General features: G+C 35.6%; 2 protein-coding genes across 3 annotated transcripts; one reads left to right on the plus strand and one right to left on the minus strand.

Annotated features, from left to right (window-relative positions):
* Nucleotides 1-2,062: 2,062 nt before the first annotated feature.
* LOC133870664 (serine carboxypeptidase-like 35) lies at nucleotides 2,063-8,309 on the plus strand. The gene is made up of 8 exons (XM_062307829.1): nucleotides 2,063-2,404; nucleotides 4,130-4,237; nucleotides 4,625-4,813; nucleotides 4,920-5,008; nucleotides 5,115-5,393; nucleotides 5,838-5,974; nucleotides 6,868-6,960; nucleotides 7,875-8,309. The coding sequence occupies exons 1-8, from the start codon at nucleotides 2,137-2,139 to the stop codon at nucleotides 8,131-8,133; spliced, it is 1,422 nt and encodes a 473-aa protein (XP_062163813.1). The 5' UTR covers nucleotides 2,063-2,136; the 3' UTR covers nucleotides 8,134-8,309.
* Nucleotides 8,310-8,379: 70 nt separating this feature from the next.
* Nucleotides 8,380-13,205, minus strand: LOC133870672 (uncharacterized). Of its 2 annotated transcripts, none has more exons than XM_062307843.1 (4): nucleotides 12,970-13,205; nucleotides 12,280-12,374; nucleotides 11,318-11,592; nucleotides 8,380-9,395 (listed from the first exon to the last, which is right to left on the minus strand). In XM_062307843.1, the coding sequence occupies exons 1-4, from the start codon at nucleotides 12,997-12,999 to the stop codon at nucleotides 8,584-8,586; spliced, it is 1,212 nt and encodes a 403-aa protein (XP_062163827.1). In that variant the 5' UTR covers nucleotides 13,000-13,205; the 3' UTR covers nucleotides 8,380-8,583. The 2 variants fall into 2 exon arrangements, with proteins under 2 accessions (XP_062163827.1, XP_062163836.1); XM_062307852.1 differs by having other exon boundaries at nucleotides 11,318-11,606; nucleotides 12,970-13,012.
* Between the last annotated feature and the right edge of the window lie 754 nt (nucleotides 13,206-13,959).

Raw genomic sequence — 13,959 nt, forward strand, 5'->3', positions numbered from 1 at the left:
CAATAGGATCCTCCCCAATCGAGAAGAACCGGAGAGGATCCTATTGCCACGAAATCATGCTCATACCTATGTTTTTAAATTTTGATTAGACTTGGATTTGGATGTGATTAGTGGGTTGGCGAGGGTTTAATGTTTTTTCAAATAATTTTGGGAATGCCTAGTTAGTGTTCCAAGGAATTTCCTGACAGGAATTGAGTAATCGGACGACAGTGATTGGCTTATGCATTAAGGATATTTTACTCATTTTACTTAACCCGGCCTCACAAGCACATCCAATGCAATGATGATTTCATTTATTTAAATTGAGTATTAACCGTTCAAACTCTTAACTCTTTTTGTATTGATACCTCCAAACTATAATCTTTGACACTCAACATCCTAAATCAATTATTTCATGTTACTTTGTTCCATATGTAAAATTAGAGTTTTAATCAAGCAAGTATATATAGAATGTTCAAATTTGGTTTATTTAATTTTATTTTGAATATGAATCGAATTCGAGCTTATCACCAAGCTTAGTAGTATACGTTTAAGTTTGTTTCATTTATTTTTCGAACGAATTCAATTTTGTTCACAAGCTTTTCAATTAACTTATTCATTTTGCATATAAAGTAAATACCATAATTATTTATTTTTTGGTAAATCCATCATAATCATTAGTTAATTAATTATTATTAAGATTTTATTATTTAAGTTGATTAAATAAATGAGCTTAAATCATAAACAATCTAATCTAAAATAAATATGTTTGTTTTATAATATGTATTCAAATTCATTACGCATTCACACATATATTTATGTTAAGATTCACAATAACAATAGCTCAAATAATATTTATCATATTACAAACTTATACAACTTGAACTGAGATTAAATTATTTACAAACAACTTTATTTATTTATAGCCCTATGTAAAATGGATGAGAAGCAGCTCATGTGATTTCCTGCGTGCCATTTTCTCAACTGAAATGTCCAAATTGTCCTGATTTGTGTTGGCTTGACGCAATTAACTACCCCTACCCCACCCCCACCCACATAAAATGGCCAAAAATTCACGTGTGACTCACGTAGATGGGTTAAAGTACCCTTAATAATTGAATTGAGAGGACGTTGTTTGCAAAATGTTGCTGTACTAGGGAATAAAGGCAGAGTCACGTTATGTTAACAGAATTGCTATTTACAGTAGTTTCTTGGCGTAGTGTTGGTCTTTTTCTTCACTAAACTCTTTGCCTCCTCCACCATGTTGGTAGCTGGATTTGTTCAGGGTTTGAGTTTGAATTTCTTTTTAAAACTAGATCTACTTTTTTTCCGTCAGGTCTAGACGCCGATGCGCCGCTTCATTGTGTTCAGCGGCGTACGTTTCAGCTTCCCTCTGCTACCGGCCGATGCTAATTCCGACACCCACGTGTTTGCGCATGAACCCCCACGTGCTAGCCAGTTCCACCTTGCCCGGCTATTTTTTGGGGGTATTTTTTACTATTTTTATGTTTATGTGACTTTTTGATTATTGGGTACCTTGGTATCTGGATTTATATCGGTATCTCTCTACTATTCAGTCCCTGTTTTAAACTATGACAATGCATCTTTGTTCTCAGCTTCCTTTCGGTTGTTGTTGCTGTTTTCAAGTGGAGGTTTAAATATGTTCATCTTAATCTGTACATTTTTTACTTCAATAACTGTCTTGTGCTATCCCTTAAGAGGAATATGTCATTTATCTAACCAATTTCTTAACTTTTGTTTATATTTTTTATTATTATTATTGTTGAGAAACACACCCATTTCCAGGCCGTAGGATCACTCATTCTCTCATCATTTCATATAAGAAGTGGAAAACATTTCATCGCAAACCTTTCGAAAAAAACAAAAAGAAAAAGCAAAACAGTTATACTATTTTTATTTTTTTTTTTTAAAAAAGAGAGTAATAAGTAGGAATTACGTTTATCTTTATTTTTTTTAAATTCACATTTTTATTTAACTACATCTTAAAATTACTATTTGTTAAACCGCACATTTTAAAACGGTTAAACAAAACGGACTCATATATATATGGTGTATATGACACACGCTCTCTCTCACACACACAGCAACCAGTGGAGGTTTTCTACTTTTCTAATTATTTGTACGTTGCAGTCTCCAATGGCTCTTGTCTGGAACTTGCTTCTCTGCTGTCTAGCCGCCACTCCGGTGGTCCTCACCGCGGCCACAACACAACAAATTCACGGCGAAGAAGCACAGCAAGAGGCTGACAGAGTCACCAACTTGCCTGGACAACCGGCGGTGACGTTCAGACACTACTCGGGCTACGTCAAACTTAGGCCTCAAGATCAAAAGGCACTCTTCTACTGGTTCTTTGAAGCCCAAGAAGCACCGTCTCTCAAGCCTCTAGTCCTTTGGCTCAATGGAGGTATCTTTCTGCAATTCCTTAGATTCCGAGTACATTAGAGCTTCGTATAAGAAAAAGGCATATTGATTATTATTTAAAATTGTTTCCATTTTCTTAAAGTGAGATTGAAAAGCCACTAGCTAGTAATAATGATTAACAAAGAATATATGGAGTAGGATTTTAATTTGAATTGCTTGCCTTTCTTCCACTTTGTTTATAATATATATAAAGAAGTAGTAACTTAACCCCGGCCGTTGTCTTTGACGGCAGCGGCAGGAATAATCCCGCAACGGACTTTGGTTTTAGTAGCAGAAATATTCCGCGCCTTTATCTTTAACGGTTTGCAAGTCAGAAAACGCAGAAAGAAAATAATTTCGAAAAAGTTTTTTTTGAACCCCAACTTTGGTGATAAATTAATTTTTGGCAATTAATATTGATTGCCATCTTTCAAAATGACAAAGACGAAGCTGAATGATTCGACTTCCCGGCATTCTAGAAGAAGTCGGATAAGGAAATCCCGATCCGAAGAAGTGAAGGGACAACCGTTGAAAAGATGCTCCCCCATTCGGGCTAAATTCAAAAATATAGTACATTAGTGGGCCACATTCATTCTTGGACAGATTAATTTCTTGTGTTTCAATCAGGAAGGATGACCATTGGATCGTCAATTTTGGAATGAGTAGACTCTAGACGGTAGGCTGTCAAAGGCACTAGAGTTTGTCTCCATGGCTCATGCTTTTCTTGCTTTCATTGTTATGGGATCTTTTACCGCTTTACTTTCTTTTTAACTTTAATTTAAATTTTCTCAATTAATTGGTTCCTTCCCTTTTTGTCTTTTAGGACGACTTTTTGTTGTAATTTGTTTTTTCATCGTTCTGGGTCGGGATAAGAAGATTTTCCAAAACCTTTTGGAAAATGATGTGTGTCCACATTCTTTGTACACATTCACAATGCATGTGGGAGATAGATTCCATATGCACGAGTTCAACAGTTATTTTGAGTGTGTACAGTGTGTAGATGATCTCCATTTCATTTAATAAAATAAGTACTATTCATTTTAAATGAAATGTCAATATTTAAATTTAATGTATCTAACGGTATATGTGAAGTTAATATTAACGTCTTTTAAAATTTTAAATAATGTAAAATTATATATATATATATATATATATATATATATATATATATATATATATATATATATATATATATATATATATATATATATATATGCACCATTAGATGTATTAACTTTAAATTCTTACTATTAAATTAATAGCATCCATTTTATTTGAAATGAAAAAGATCTTATTCTTGCGTTTACAAGTTGAGTGCGTGCGAATAACATAATTCTTTCATTTTACCACTTATGCCACATGGGTCGAGATCTTTACCAAATTGTTAGTAATTTAAGAAGTAATCATGAGTTATGAGAGAAGTTAGATGAGATTTATTTGTTTACACCCTAAAAGGCTAAAACATGATAAAAATAGAAATTATTTACAATATGACATCTCTTTTACAATTTTTCATATTTGATTTTAAAATGTGCTGGATCAGCCATCGTTAAAAAAAAAAATAAAAAAAAAAAATCAAGGGTTAGATTTCCTCAAAGAGATTTAAGCTAGCCTAAATTATGTCCGAATAATGTTCTTCTGATTTGGTCACAACACCTCGAAAAACTTCACAAATTAAATGCAAATAAGGCATTTCAATGGCCTCAACAAAATGTTTGTGTATATTCAGGACCTGGCTGCTCATCAGTAGCATTTGGAGCTGCACAGGAACTCGGCCCATTTCTTGTCGGAAAAAATGGAAACCAGCTCAATCTTAACAAATTCTCCTGGAATAAAGGTAATTTAATTTGCCTTTTAAGTTCGCCAATGATCTACTAGTTACTGTGGTGTTAAAATATAAATTAAATTATTAAATTGACTGTTTTTAATCTGTTTAAACTTTTAAGATAAATAATAATTTAACATAATCAGCTTAAACTTTTGAATTCGAACCCGAAGTACTCTAGAGTTCATTTCCCAATTCATTAAATATTCCATGTTTCATACAATCATGATCATTTGGGCTTTATTAACGTCTTTTATTCCATTATATCTTCTTTAATTACTCCCCCCCTTTTTTTTTTTTTAAAAAAAAAAATACTCTTATAATCCTATGAAAATAAAAATTTTACCCCCACCCCCCAGTTCCAAATGCTAATTCCGCCCTAATGTTGGCTGTAATCAGTTGCAAATATGTTGTTCCTGGAGGCACCTGTTGGTGTGGGATTTTCGTATACAAACAATTCAAAAGATTTAAGCGTGCTTGGAGATAGAATTACAGCCGAGGACTCTCATGCCTTCTTGATTGGATGGTTCAAAAGGTTTCCAAGCTTCAGATCCCATGACTTCTACCTTGCTGGCGAGAGCTATGCTGGTAATTAAGTTGGTCTTCTACACAAAAGATATATAGAGAAAACCTTTGGTTTATAAAAATTTGCCTCTTCTTTTATTTTTACTTTTTACATCTCTCGCTCTCTCAGGTCATTATGTTCCCCAGCTTACGAGTCTCATTTATGATAGAAACAAAGGAGCCAGCAAAAGCTTGTACATAAATCTAAAGGGGTTCATGGTAAGCCCTATATATATATATATATATCTACCTTGCAACATTCATGTTTCCCTAGAAAAAGGTTCTCAACTTTCTCAGGAAATTATGTTAATTGTTATGAAAATAGATTGGGAACGCTGCGATCAATGATCCAACAGACCTTCGTGGCATGTTTGAATATGCATGGAGTCACGCGATCATCTCCGACCAACTTTACAATAATTTGGTGAAGGAATGCGATTTCAACCATGAAAACCAGACAAGGAATTGCAGTACCCATGTCAGGGGCTTCGTGGAAGAATGCTCTAAAATTGATATCTACAACATTTACGGACCCATCTGCCTCTCTTCCCTTCATAGAACATCCCCAAAGCTCGTTGTTGCTCCTCGTCTCTTAACACCACATGTAAGTCGATCCTTTTTGTGCATTTCTGTATGAGTATTAAAGTATTGATTAAGTGATTAAATTTATATCTTTCTGTCAGCTTAAGTTTTTGGGGCCATTTGTTCAAACCTTGACTCCGTCATTTACCTCCCATTTCAATTAAATATTTCACGTGTTGAGCATCATCTATTAAAAGCAAGTCTGACCCCACACATGAGAATGAGTGTTAAAATATTAATTAAATGATTAAATTTACCTCTTCTATCCATGAGAGTCACTGTGTGAGAGAGAGAGAGAGAGGTGGGTGGAAATTTATGTGTTTACACTGTTGGAATGAACATTTGTTGCATTTGTGTACGTAGCAATTTATATAATCAACTTTTGTTGTTTTTAACGAGTCCCTACACTACATATAACTGTAGTTATTAAAGGAGGATCTTGTGTTTTTTGTTTTCCTGAATTCAGGACCTCTGGCATAAGCAACCGTCAGGCTACGATCCATGTACAGAGGACTACGTGGAGAAATATTTCAACAGAGTGGATGTTCAGAGGGCCCTGCATGCCAATGTCACTAAACTGTCCTATCCTTACACCACATGCAGGTAAAATATAGAAATTTACTATGCAAATTACAATCCTCTCCCTCTCTCTCTCTCTCTCTCTCTCTCTTAGACTTTTTACTAAAGAACGAAAGAATTCACAATCCCTAATCCCTTAAGAAAACGCATGCATGTGCTATTGTTTGATCCAGAGATATCCACGTCAATTACGAACTGTTTATAGATTTTTTTTCTTCCCCTAATCTTATAGATGCTTTCCTTATTATTAGCTTAATAATGCTTGAATTTCACAAAAAATCAATCTGTCTAAGAGAGATCAGGGAGTTACAAGGCCTACCTGTTCCAAATAGTTTAAGATACAGGATCTATCTGCCCTGAGGATATGAGTTCTACAACACCTCTCTTAGGCTGTCAGAAATGTGGATAGCCTAATAACAGGAAATTTCACACCCAAATTTTGCCAATCCATTGCGTGTTAATGATATTTAATTAAAAGTTCGACCCTTTCTGAAAAATGTGGTCACGACTTAAATTTCTAAGATGTTAAAATTATGATGGTCTGTGTCATAAATGTAGGTATTAATTCATTTGCCTGTTGGGTACTTATGGGGGGACATGGGTCGTACGTAGATAGAAACAAATCCTAGAACTTCCAGGCAATTCACTCGGAGCATGTGCCAAATGATCGAACTAGAGCTTTCTTTCTGTCTTCCTGGCCCTACCTTAACATAATCAATGAAACGTTGCAGTAGCCAGGGAGATTCTTGAACTCTCCTTTTCATTTTCATCTCACATTCACTCTCCAGTCTCCCCCTTCAATCATTGCAGCTGTTATTTTCTTCACTTTGTCTTTTGGTCCGTAAAAACTGCATGATCACGACAAAGGTAATGGTCAGTAAGATCGTCGGATTTTTAACTTATGGTTAGTACTGCAGTGGTGTTATCAACGACTGGAATGACTCTCCCGACACGGTGCTGCCAATTATTCGGAAGCTCTTAAATGCTGGACTTCGCATTTGGATCTACAGGTACGCCCTTCAAACTTCAAATTCCGCCCTGGTCTCTTCTGCAGACCTTTGCTGTACATAAATGGCATTTAGCGGTTTCGAAAATCAAATGAAAATGTTCCATAATCTTTCTCTTTTGAAGAACAGTATTTTTGTACTAGAATAATAGGTGCATATAAGAATTGGGTAAGTCAAATACGACAAACTCACAAAACCACTCTTGGTCATGGTAGTATCAGTCGAAAGATAAATAAATCCTAAAATCATCTATGGGCAAGATGAGATAGAGTAGCAGTGGTTGTGGTTTTTTTTTTTTTAGTAAGTTGTCGTAAAAGTCCTTGAGTTTTGCCTTTGTGGTAAAGAAGACCCGAGCTTCCAAGTTTAACAATTAAAATCTTGAATTTTGATTGAGTGACAAATTAATCATTTTATCAGATTTTTTTTGTCCAATCTTTAACGAAAAACTTGTCATTTGTCATATTGTCTACGCTAGATCAATGAAAATATGACACGTGTATCCAAATATATGTCAGCATGCCATATAGGAAATTATGTGAAAAAATTAAAAGAACAAAGAAAAAAAATAAAGATGGGTAGAGATCCATATACCCATCTCTACCCATCTTTTTTTTTCTTCTTTAAATGTTTTTGGTGTAATTGCCTACTTGACTTCCACAATAACAGAAGGTTGTAACATTTTGTTTATGGAAGGTGACTCTTTAACTAACATTTCGGCAATTAATCAAGCTCATCTCTTCGCCCATTGGGCTATCTCTCCAATCATTGCCGACATTCAGTTGAAGCTATAGCATTTTCAAGAAGAGATATGATACCCTTCCCGTTTCCTTGTATTGCTAAAAAAGAAAAAAAAACAAAAACGTAATTATATTATAATTAATATTATTATTGATGATGGTGATGTCATGACGATGCAGCGGTGACACGGATGGGAGGGTGCCGGTGACATCAACAAGGTACAGCATAAACGAGATGGGGTTAAAAGTAGAGGAAGAATGGAGGGCATGGTTTCACAAAAGTCAAGTAGCCGGGTGGATGCAGACTTACGAGGGCGGGCTGACATTAGCCACAGTGAGAGGCGCAGGCCATCAGGTCCCGGCCTTTGCTCCCCAACAGTCCCTTTCTCTCTTCGCCCATTTCCTCTCTTCAAAAACCTTGCCGGCTTCACGATTTTAGGCTTGGCTGCCGCTGCTGCTTAAGTATGGCTTTTGCTCGACATTTTGAATAAATGGACCAAAGCCTGACAACCTATTGAAGTTATTATTATTGTCTTCTTTTTGTGAGTCGACTTATTATTGTCTTTGAATGTGATATAACCATACAACCATAGTAATTATTGTCTTGTTTTTTTTTTAATATTGATTATTTCATAAAACAACTAATTTCAAAAGAAAAGTGAGCACAATCAAACCCTTGGAACAGTTGTTACTCCAAACAAAGTATAAAATAAAAACTAAAGCATTTGGTGCTTTCTCCATCTAAAGCTATTAACCCCGTACCTTATCAAGGTTGGCAATTGCAGCTGCAAAACAGCTGAAGTGAAAAGTATGATTGCTAACTAATAAACCAGAAAAAAGTACACCCAGGGTGAGAGGAATCCAATGTAGTTATGGCTTAAAGCCAACCTTAGCTCCATCTTCTTCGATCCTCCTCTTCGTCCACAGGAGCATACCACGGTGGCCGTCGCTTTGAGTTGCTCAACCTGTAGTTTAGGAGCAGTTCTTCATTACAAAGTGCCCTAGTTGCCACCAGAACGAGAGTCTTCAAAACAGGGGCATCCGACCCACCATTTCCTGAACCCCCTAATTTGAACCAAAAGCTGCCAAATCTTTTCATCTTTACTTCTTCAGCATTTCCAAACAATATATTTGGAATATAGACTCTCATGCCCTTCTCAGTCAATGGGAAATCATAAGGGCAAATCATGACATTTGGGACCATACCCTTTGCTGGGTGGTTAGCAAAATGAGCAAGAGCTAATGGGTTTCTCCGCTCCAATACATCACCCCTCATTCCCACCTGTGTGCCTTCCAAAGGACCATTGAGCAGTTTCCAGAACCGCTCTGAACCTTTCTCAAAACCTTCAATATCAGGCTTAAATTCTGCCATGCTTAGGCCATCCCAAACTTCACGGGTTTCACCTCCAAAACCCCAGGTTTGGGCATTGATCACACTTCCATCATACCTTGTGATCAGATAAGGGTTCTGTGCATCGACTCTTGGGTATCCGGGAATGTAACGGTAGTAAGCCGGGGAGTATATTACACCGGGGTAAAAGGCTACCACTTTACCCACATCAGCTTCACCATCTAAAAATAAACCTTGGCCAGCTTCCTTGTGTTGGATTTGAGATGGTTTGATATCAAGCTTGTACCCAATGAGGTCCTTTAATCTCTCAGAGAGTTCAGCTCGTTTTAATGGTCTTGTTTCAGGTACAACTGTGCTGAAAAATCCTTAATAATCAGTAGTTATAGGGGAAAACTAACACCACCAACCCACCCAACTCACATGCAGGTGAAAAAAAAAAAATCTTTTAAGTAATCAGAACCAAAGGCCAGAAATTTTGTCAAAATTAATTGAGGCTTCTCCTGAAACAGAAGGTTGGTTCAGAACACCCAAATCATCAAGTTATGAGCACAATAATTTATGTGATGCGTATAATCCTTTCTCTTTCATTTTATCATTCAAAGTTCTTATAAATTTACCATAAATTTGCATTCTAACTTCATGTAAATTCTGAAAGTAGCTGGCATACATAACAACTGTTTATTGTTGACAATTTGACGAAAGCTATATATGAAAAAATAACTGATAAAAAATACAAGCAGGACGACTTCAAGTATTATTTGAGAAACAAGCTCGAACAAAGAGAAGATCAAATGAAAGTGTCAGATGACTAAAATGTAAAGAGAGCCTCTGCACTAGAAGATGTAAAAGAGAGAGATGATACACTACACGTGTATCAAACTATTCCGAATTTTTTTTTTTGAATGGCAAGTGCAACAGATAAGGCACAATAACATTCCTATTAAAGGAAACCCATCACATTTCACAGTTTGTTGCTGCTGGACAAGCAACTCAGGAGATGATAACAGTACTGATTTTAGGCTTTTTATGGTTTCCTACAGTGCCAAAGTCCAAAGTATCGAAGTTCAACAGGTAAATATATGCAAGTACACCGAATATGTCTGATCGTAACCAAATCTGGGTGCAGAATACTTCTTATTTGATTCCAGTACACATAATAAGATATGTGGTAATGCTCACTTGCAACGTTGTAATGAGTTTTGCTAGAATCAAACATAAAGGACATCCATGTAAGCAGAACTGATACCATGGTTGAAACCCTCACCGTTGTTGTGGCAAGGGTTGATATGAGACATTGAACATATAATAAAAACAACGCCAATTAACTCTTTCCACATAAGTAGATTAAACGGGAGGGCTTCAGTCCGGTTGGAGGTTGCCCTTGTACTTCTAGAGATTGTTCCATTTTTTTTTTGTGTGTGTGGTATATTACTAGTAATTAGTCTTTTATCATCTACCAAAGATTGGTGTATATGTCAGCCAACAATACTCTTACAAATATCAAATGAGAATTGGACCCACTCTAGCATTTCTTGCGAAAAACGAATGCTGACTTCAATATGTTTTACCTCCCATACAACAACTTCCAATCAAGGCCCTGAAGAATATTTATCAAAGCTCAGAGCTTCATGAAACCTCTATAATCAATTCGGTTTTCAAGTTTCAGTCCAAATAATTATATCTTCCAGGTCACAAACTGGTTAGAGAATTCTTATTTTTCTGCAAGAAGAATGGTGTACAATGTGAGGAACAAATATTTTTACTTCTTTGAAAAGAAGCGCAGAGAAATTCCAGAAGGTTTTAATAGCATTGAATTTTCCAAGAAATCCAACAACTAGAAGTCTAGAACATAATCATTCCAAAAAATAATCTCAAGACCTCATCTAAAAATTTATTGAACAAATGCTAAAAAGAATAGAGTACCTATGAATCACAACTTCACAAGTACAACATGATTTTGCCTTATAATGATTGGACGTTGTCTTGAACTCTACTCGAATAATTCCACAATTTCTATATAGCTAAATTTGTTCAAGGAAACTAATAAAGAAGTTAAGGTAATTTTTTTTTTTTTTTTTTTGATAAGCATAAAGAAGGTAAGGTAATTAATCAAACAAATCAAAAGATCACTCCTTACATCAAGATAATCCCATTACAACCATAGAAAGGCGAAGTCAGAATAAGAGTCAAAAAGCTGGAACATAGGAAGGTACAGTAAAGCAACCATAAGCTCATAATTGAAAGGTTTACTGGATTGCAAATAGAATCTTACCAGGATGGTTAGTAGGTTGGTCGCTCCTGCCAATGGCAAAACTAAGGCCACTACGACGAGAAGCAGCATTTGATTGTAGAGGCGATTTGAGTGCCTCATCTATGTTCTCAATATCAGGAAGAAGAATTTCTTCCATAGACATGCAAAAACCTTTAATTTGAGAATGGAGGTTTTCTTGGACTTGCTTCTGTTGATCAGCAACAGAGGCTTTATTAGACATATTAATAATCTCCTCTGCATCTGCCTCATCAGCATTCCTTCCCAAACGATTGTAGCTGGATGTTTAAGTCTTTCATGAGAAAAAATTTGAGATTTAGAAGGACAACCAATGAAGTACGTATACTGAGTACCGAGGTAGCATCAAATTCACATAAAACCACATGGTAAAATAGAGAAGGAAAAAAGAAGAAGCAGATAACATCCATTCAAAAAATGATAACCATGGTTTAAAAGTTCAATTTGAGTTTAGAGAAACTTAAAATAAATTTAAGTCTGTCAAATAATGTGACTAAACGTGAAAGATCAAACAAGCCATCGCATGTGTAGCTGTGAGGCAAACTTTTAGATCAATTTACATCAACCTCAGTTGGTTGGCCTTTCCTTTGATTCCATGGGGGAGGATGAGGCCATCTGGTTGGAGAAGCCTTTTGGGGAAGATGAGGTCTATGAGGTGGTGGAAGCCTTGAATGGTGATAAGGTCCCGGGCCCAAACGGTTTTACTATGGCATGCTTCCAAACTTGTTGGGATATTCTTAACGGTTCATACTTCAAAAGCAAGCATGCTATCAACAATATTGGGAAAAGAATCCATCCAAGAGGTCTATCAACCAATCAGATGGTCTGCCTACTGGTTTGGCACCTATCTTTGCACAAGAACAGACAGCAGTGTGACTGACACTAGCCACATACAGTTCATGTTTAGAGGCAAAAATTGTTAATTCAGATAACAAAGAGATACTGACCTGGTATAAAGAAACAGCCGATTTACGTCTGCTTCAAACTGAAGTTGTCTTGGATCCTTGGCAAACTTGGGATTCTTTGCAAGAGTTTTCACAGCCTGTGAATATCATTTACAAACAAGAAAGGATCTTGTATAAAACGACTGAAAATACTATCACATTCATATTATTGGTCAATTAGCTTGTTGGGGAATATATCTATCATTGAATTCCACCACGAACTCCAACTGTAAAATTTCCCTTATTGGATCATCTGACCTCAAAGATCTGCTCTTTAGGGTCATTGACTGGAACAATAATTGACAAAGAAAAATCATTTTGATGGAATTTATTCATTGGTAGAATTAATTCAACATGTGTATGCAACTATCCCTAAAGAAAAAATTAATCTTATGTCTATATTATTGTGGGTTTGCATAAAGATCAGAAACCCAGCTCAATTAGTTCAATAAAAGTCAAATATTAGGCTCAGTTGAATAGAACTTCTTGGTTCCGTGAGGTCCCAACTAATGCAAAATCCACTATTGAAATTTTTTAGTATATTCTCTTCTTCACTTCCTTGCATTTTCTGGGCAAACAAACAGCCCCCAAAGATTGTTATTTTGATAGGAAAACCCTTGAAAAAGAGAGAATAATCGTTCCAGTGAAAGAAAAAAGCCTGTTCTAGAGAGAGAGAGAGAGAGAGAGAGATACCTCTTGGAATTTGTGGAATAGAAAAGCCATTGTGAACTGAGGTCCGAAAGCACTCTCGCCTGTGACGGCTTGCAGAGTAGCTCTCAGTTTTGCAAATAGAGAAATGGAATCCCAACGAACAAAGCATGCCAATTGCCAAACCCTGTCTGCAGATCCACGTGCTGAACCTCGATACCAAAATTTGAAGAGAAAAAATAAAAGGATTAAATACGTTTGACAAAAAAAAAAAATTTGCCTCTTCCTATCGAGAAATGATTATCGTATATCTATTGTATATTTTTTTTGTTCATTTTTTTAAAATTAATTATTAGATTTATAAGACTCACACACAACGACCCCGTTTAGTAACTCCCTTCCCTCCCCTCCCCTCCCCTTATTATCACATCTTCTAAAAAACATCAACTTCAAAATATTTTTAATTTTTTTTACATTTTATATCACATCAACAATTTTTTATTATTATTTAAATAAAAAAACTCACAACAATACAATTTTTTTTTTTTCATTTTTTCATATAAATTATTTCTACTTTATATCACATCAATCACTTTTTACTTTCGCTCAACAAAAAAAATTTCCCATAAGGAGAGGGGACTGGGAAGGGGAAAGGGATTATTAAACGGGGCCCTTAGTAGTTGATTTATAAAAAAGAAGTACAAAAAATGTATATGTAACATATCTTTTTGATGGTACCTTGTTTATGGCTAAAGACGATGATACCTCCATCCAACTCCCGTCCAAAAATTGACAAACATCCACGTTAACACATCTAAGAAGCTAACACATGTCTTATACCTAAATAAAAATTAAAAGCTAAAAATAATAAAAACTTTTAAAAAAAAATTAAAAGCTTTAAAAAAAAAATTAATTAATTAATTTTTTTTAAAAAAAAATGAGAGGTGGCTCGAGGCCGGTTTGGGGGTGGCCGAACTACCTCCAAGAGCCTTGGGAGTGGCTGAACCACCCCCCCTTTTTTAAGCTTTTAATTTT

The sequence above is a fragment of the Alnus glutinosa genome, chromosome 1, assembly GCF_958979055.1.
Source record: "Alnus glutinosa chromosome 1, dhAlnGlut1.1, whole genome shotgun sequence".
In the NCBI taxonomy this organism is placed as follows: domain Eukaryota; kingdom Viridiplantae; phylum Streptophyta; class Magnoliopsida; order Fagales; family Betulaceae; genus Alnus; species Alnus glutinosa.

Bases quoted from the DNA above. Each gene is read 5' to 3' on its own strand.
- LOC133870664 (XM_062307829.1), top strand. From the start codon at position 2,137: ATGGCTCTTGTCTGGAACTTGCTTCTCTGCTGTCTAGCCGCCACTCCG. The intron at 4,814-4,919 runs GTAATTAAGTTG...TCGCTCTCTCAG, and splicing joins TGCTGGCGAGAGCTATGCTG to GTCATTATGTTCCCCAGCTT. The intron at 5,394-5,837 runs GTAAGTCGATCC...TCCTGAATTCAG, and splicing joins CTCGTCTCTTAACACCACAT to GACCTCTGGCATAAGCAACC.
- LOC133870672 (XM_062307843.1), bottom strand. From the start codon at position 12,999: ATGGCTTTTCTATTCCACAAATTCCAAGAG. The intron at 11,593-12,279 runs GTCAGTATCTCT...TTAAACATCCAG, and splicing joins CGGCTGTTTCTTTATACCAG to CTACAATCGTTTGGGAAGGA. The intron at 9,396-11,317 runs GTAAGATTCTAT...TTTTCAGCACAG, and splicing joins CCAACCTACTAACCATCCTG to TTGTACCTGAAACAAGACCA.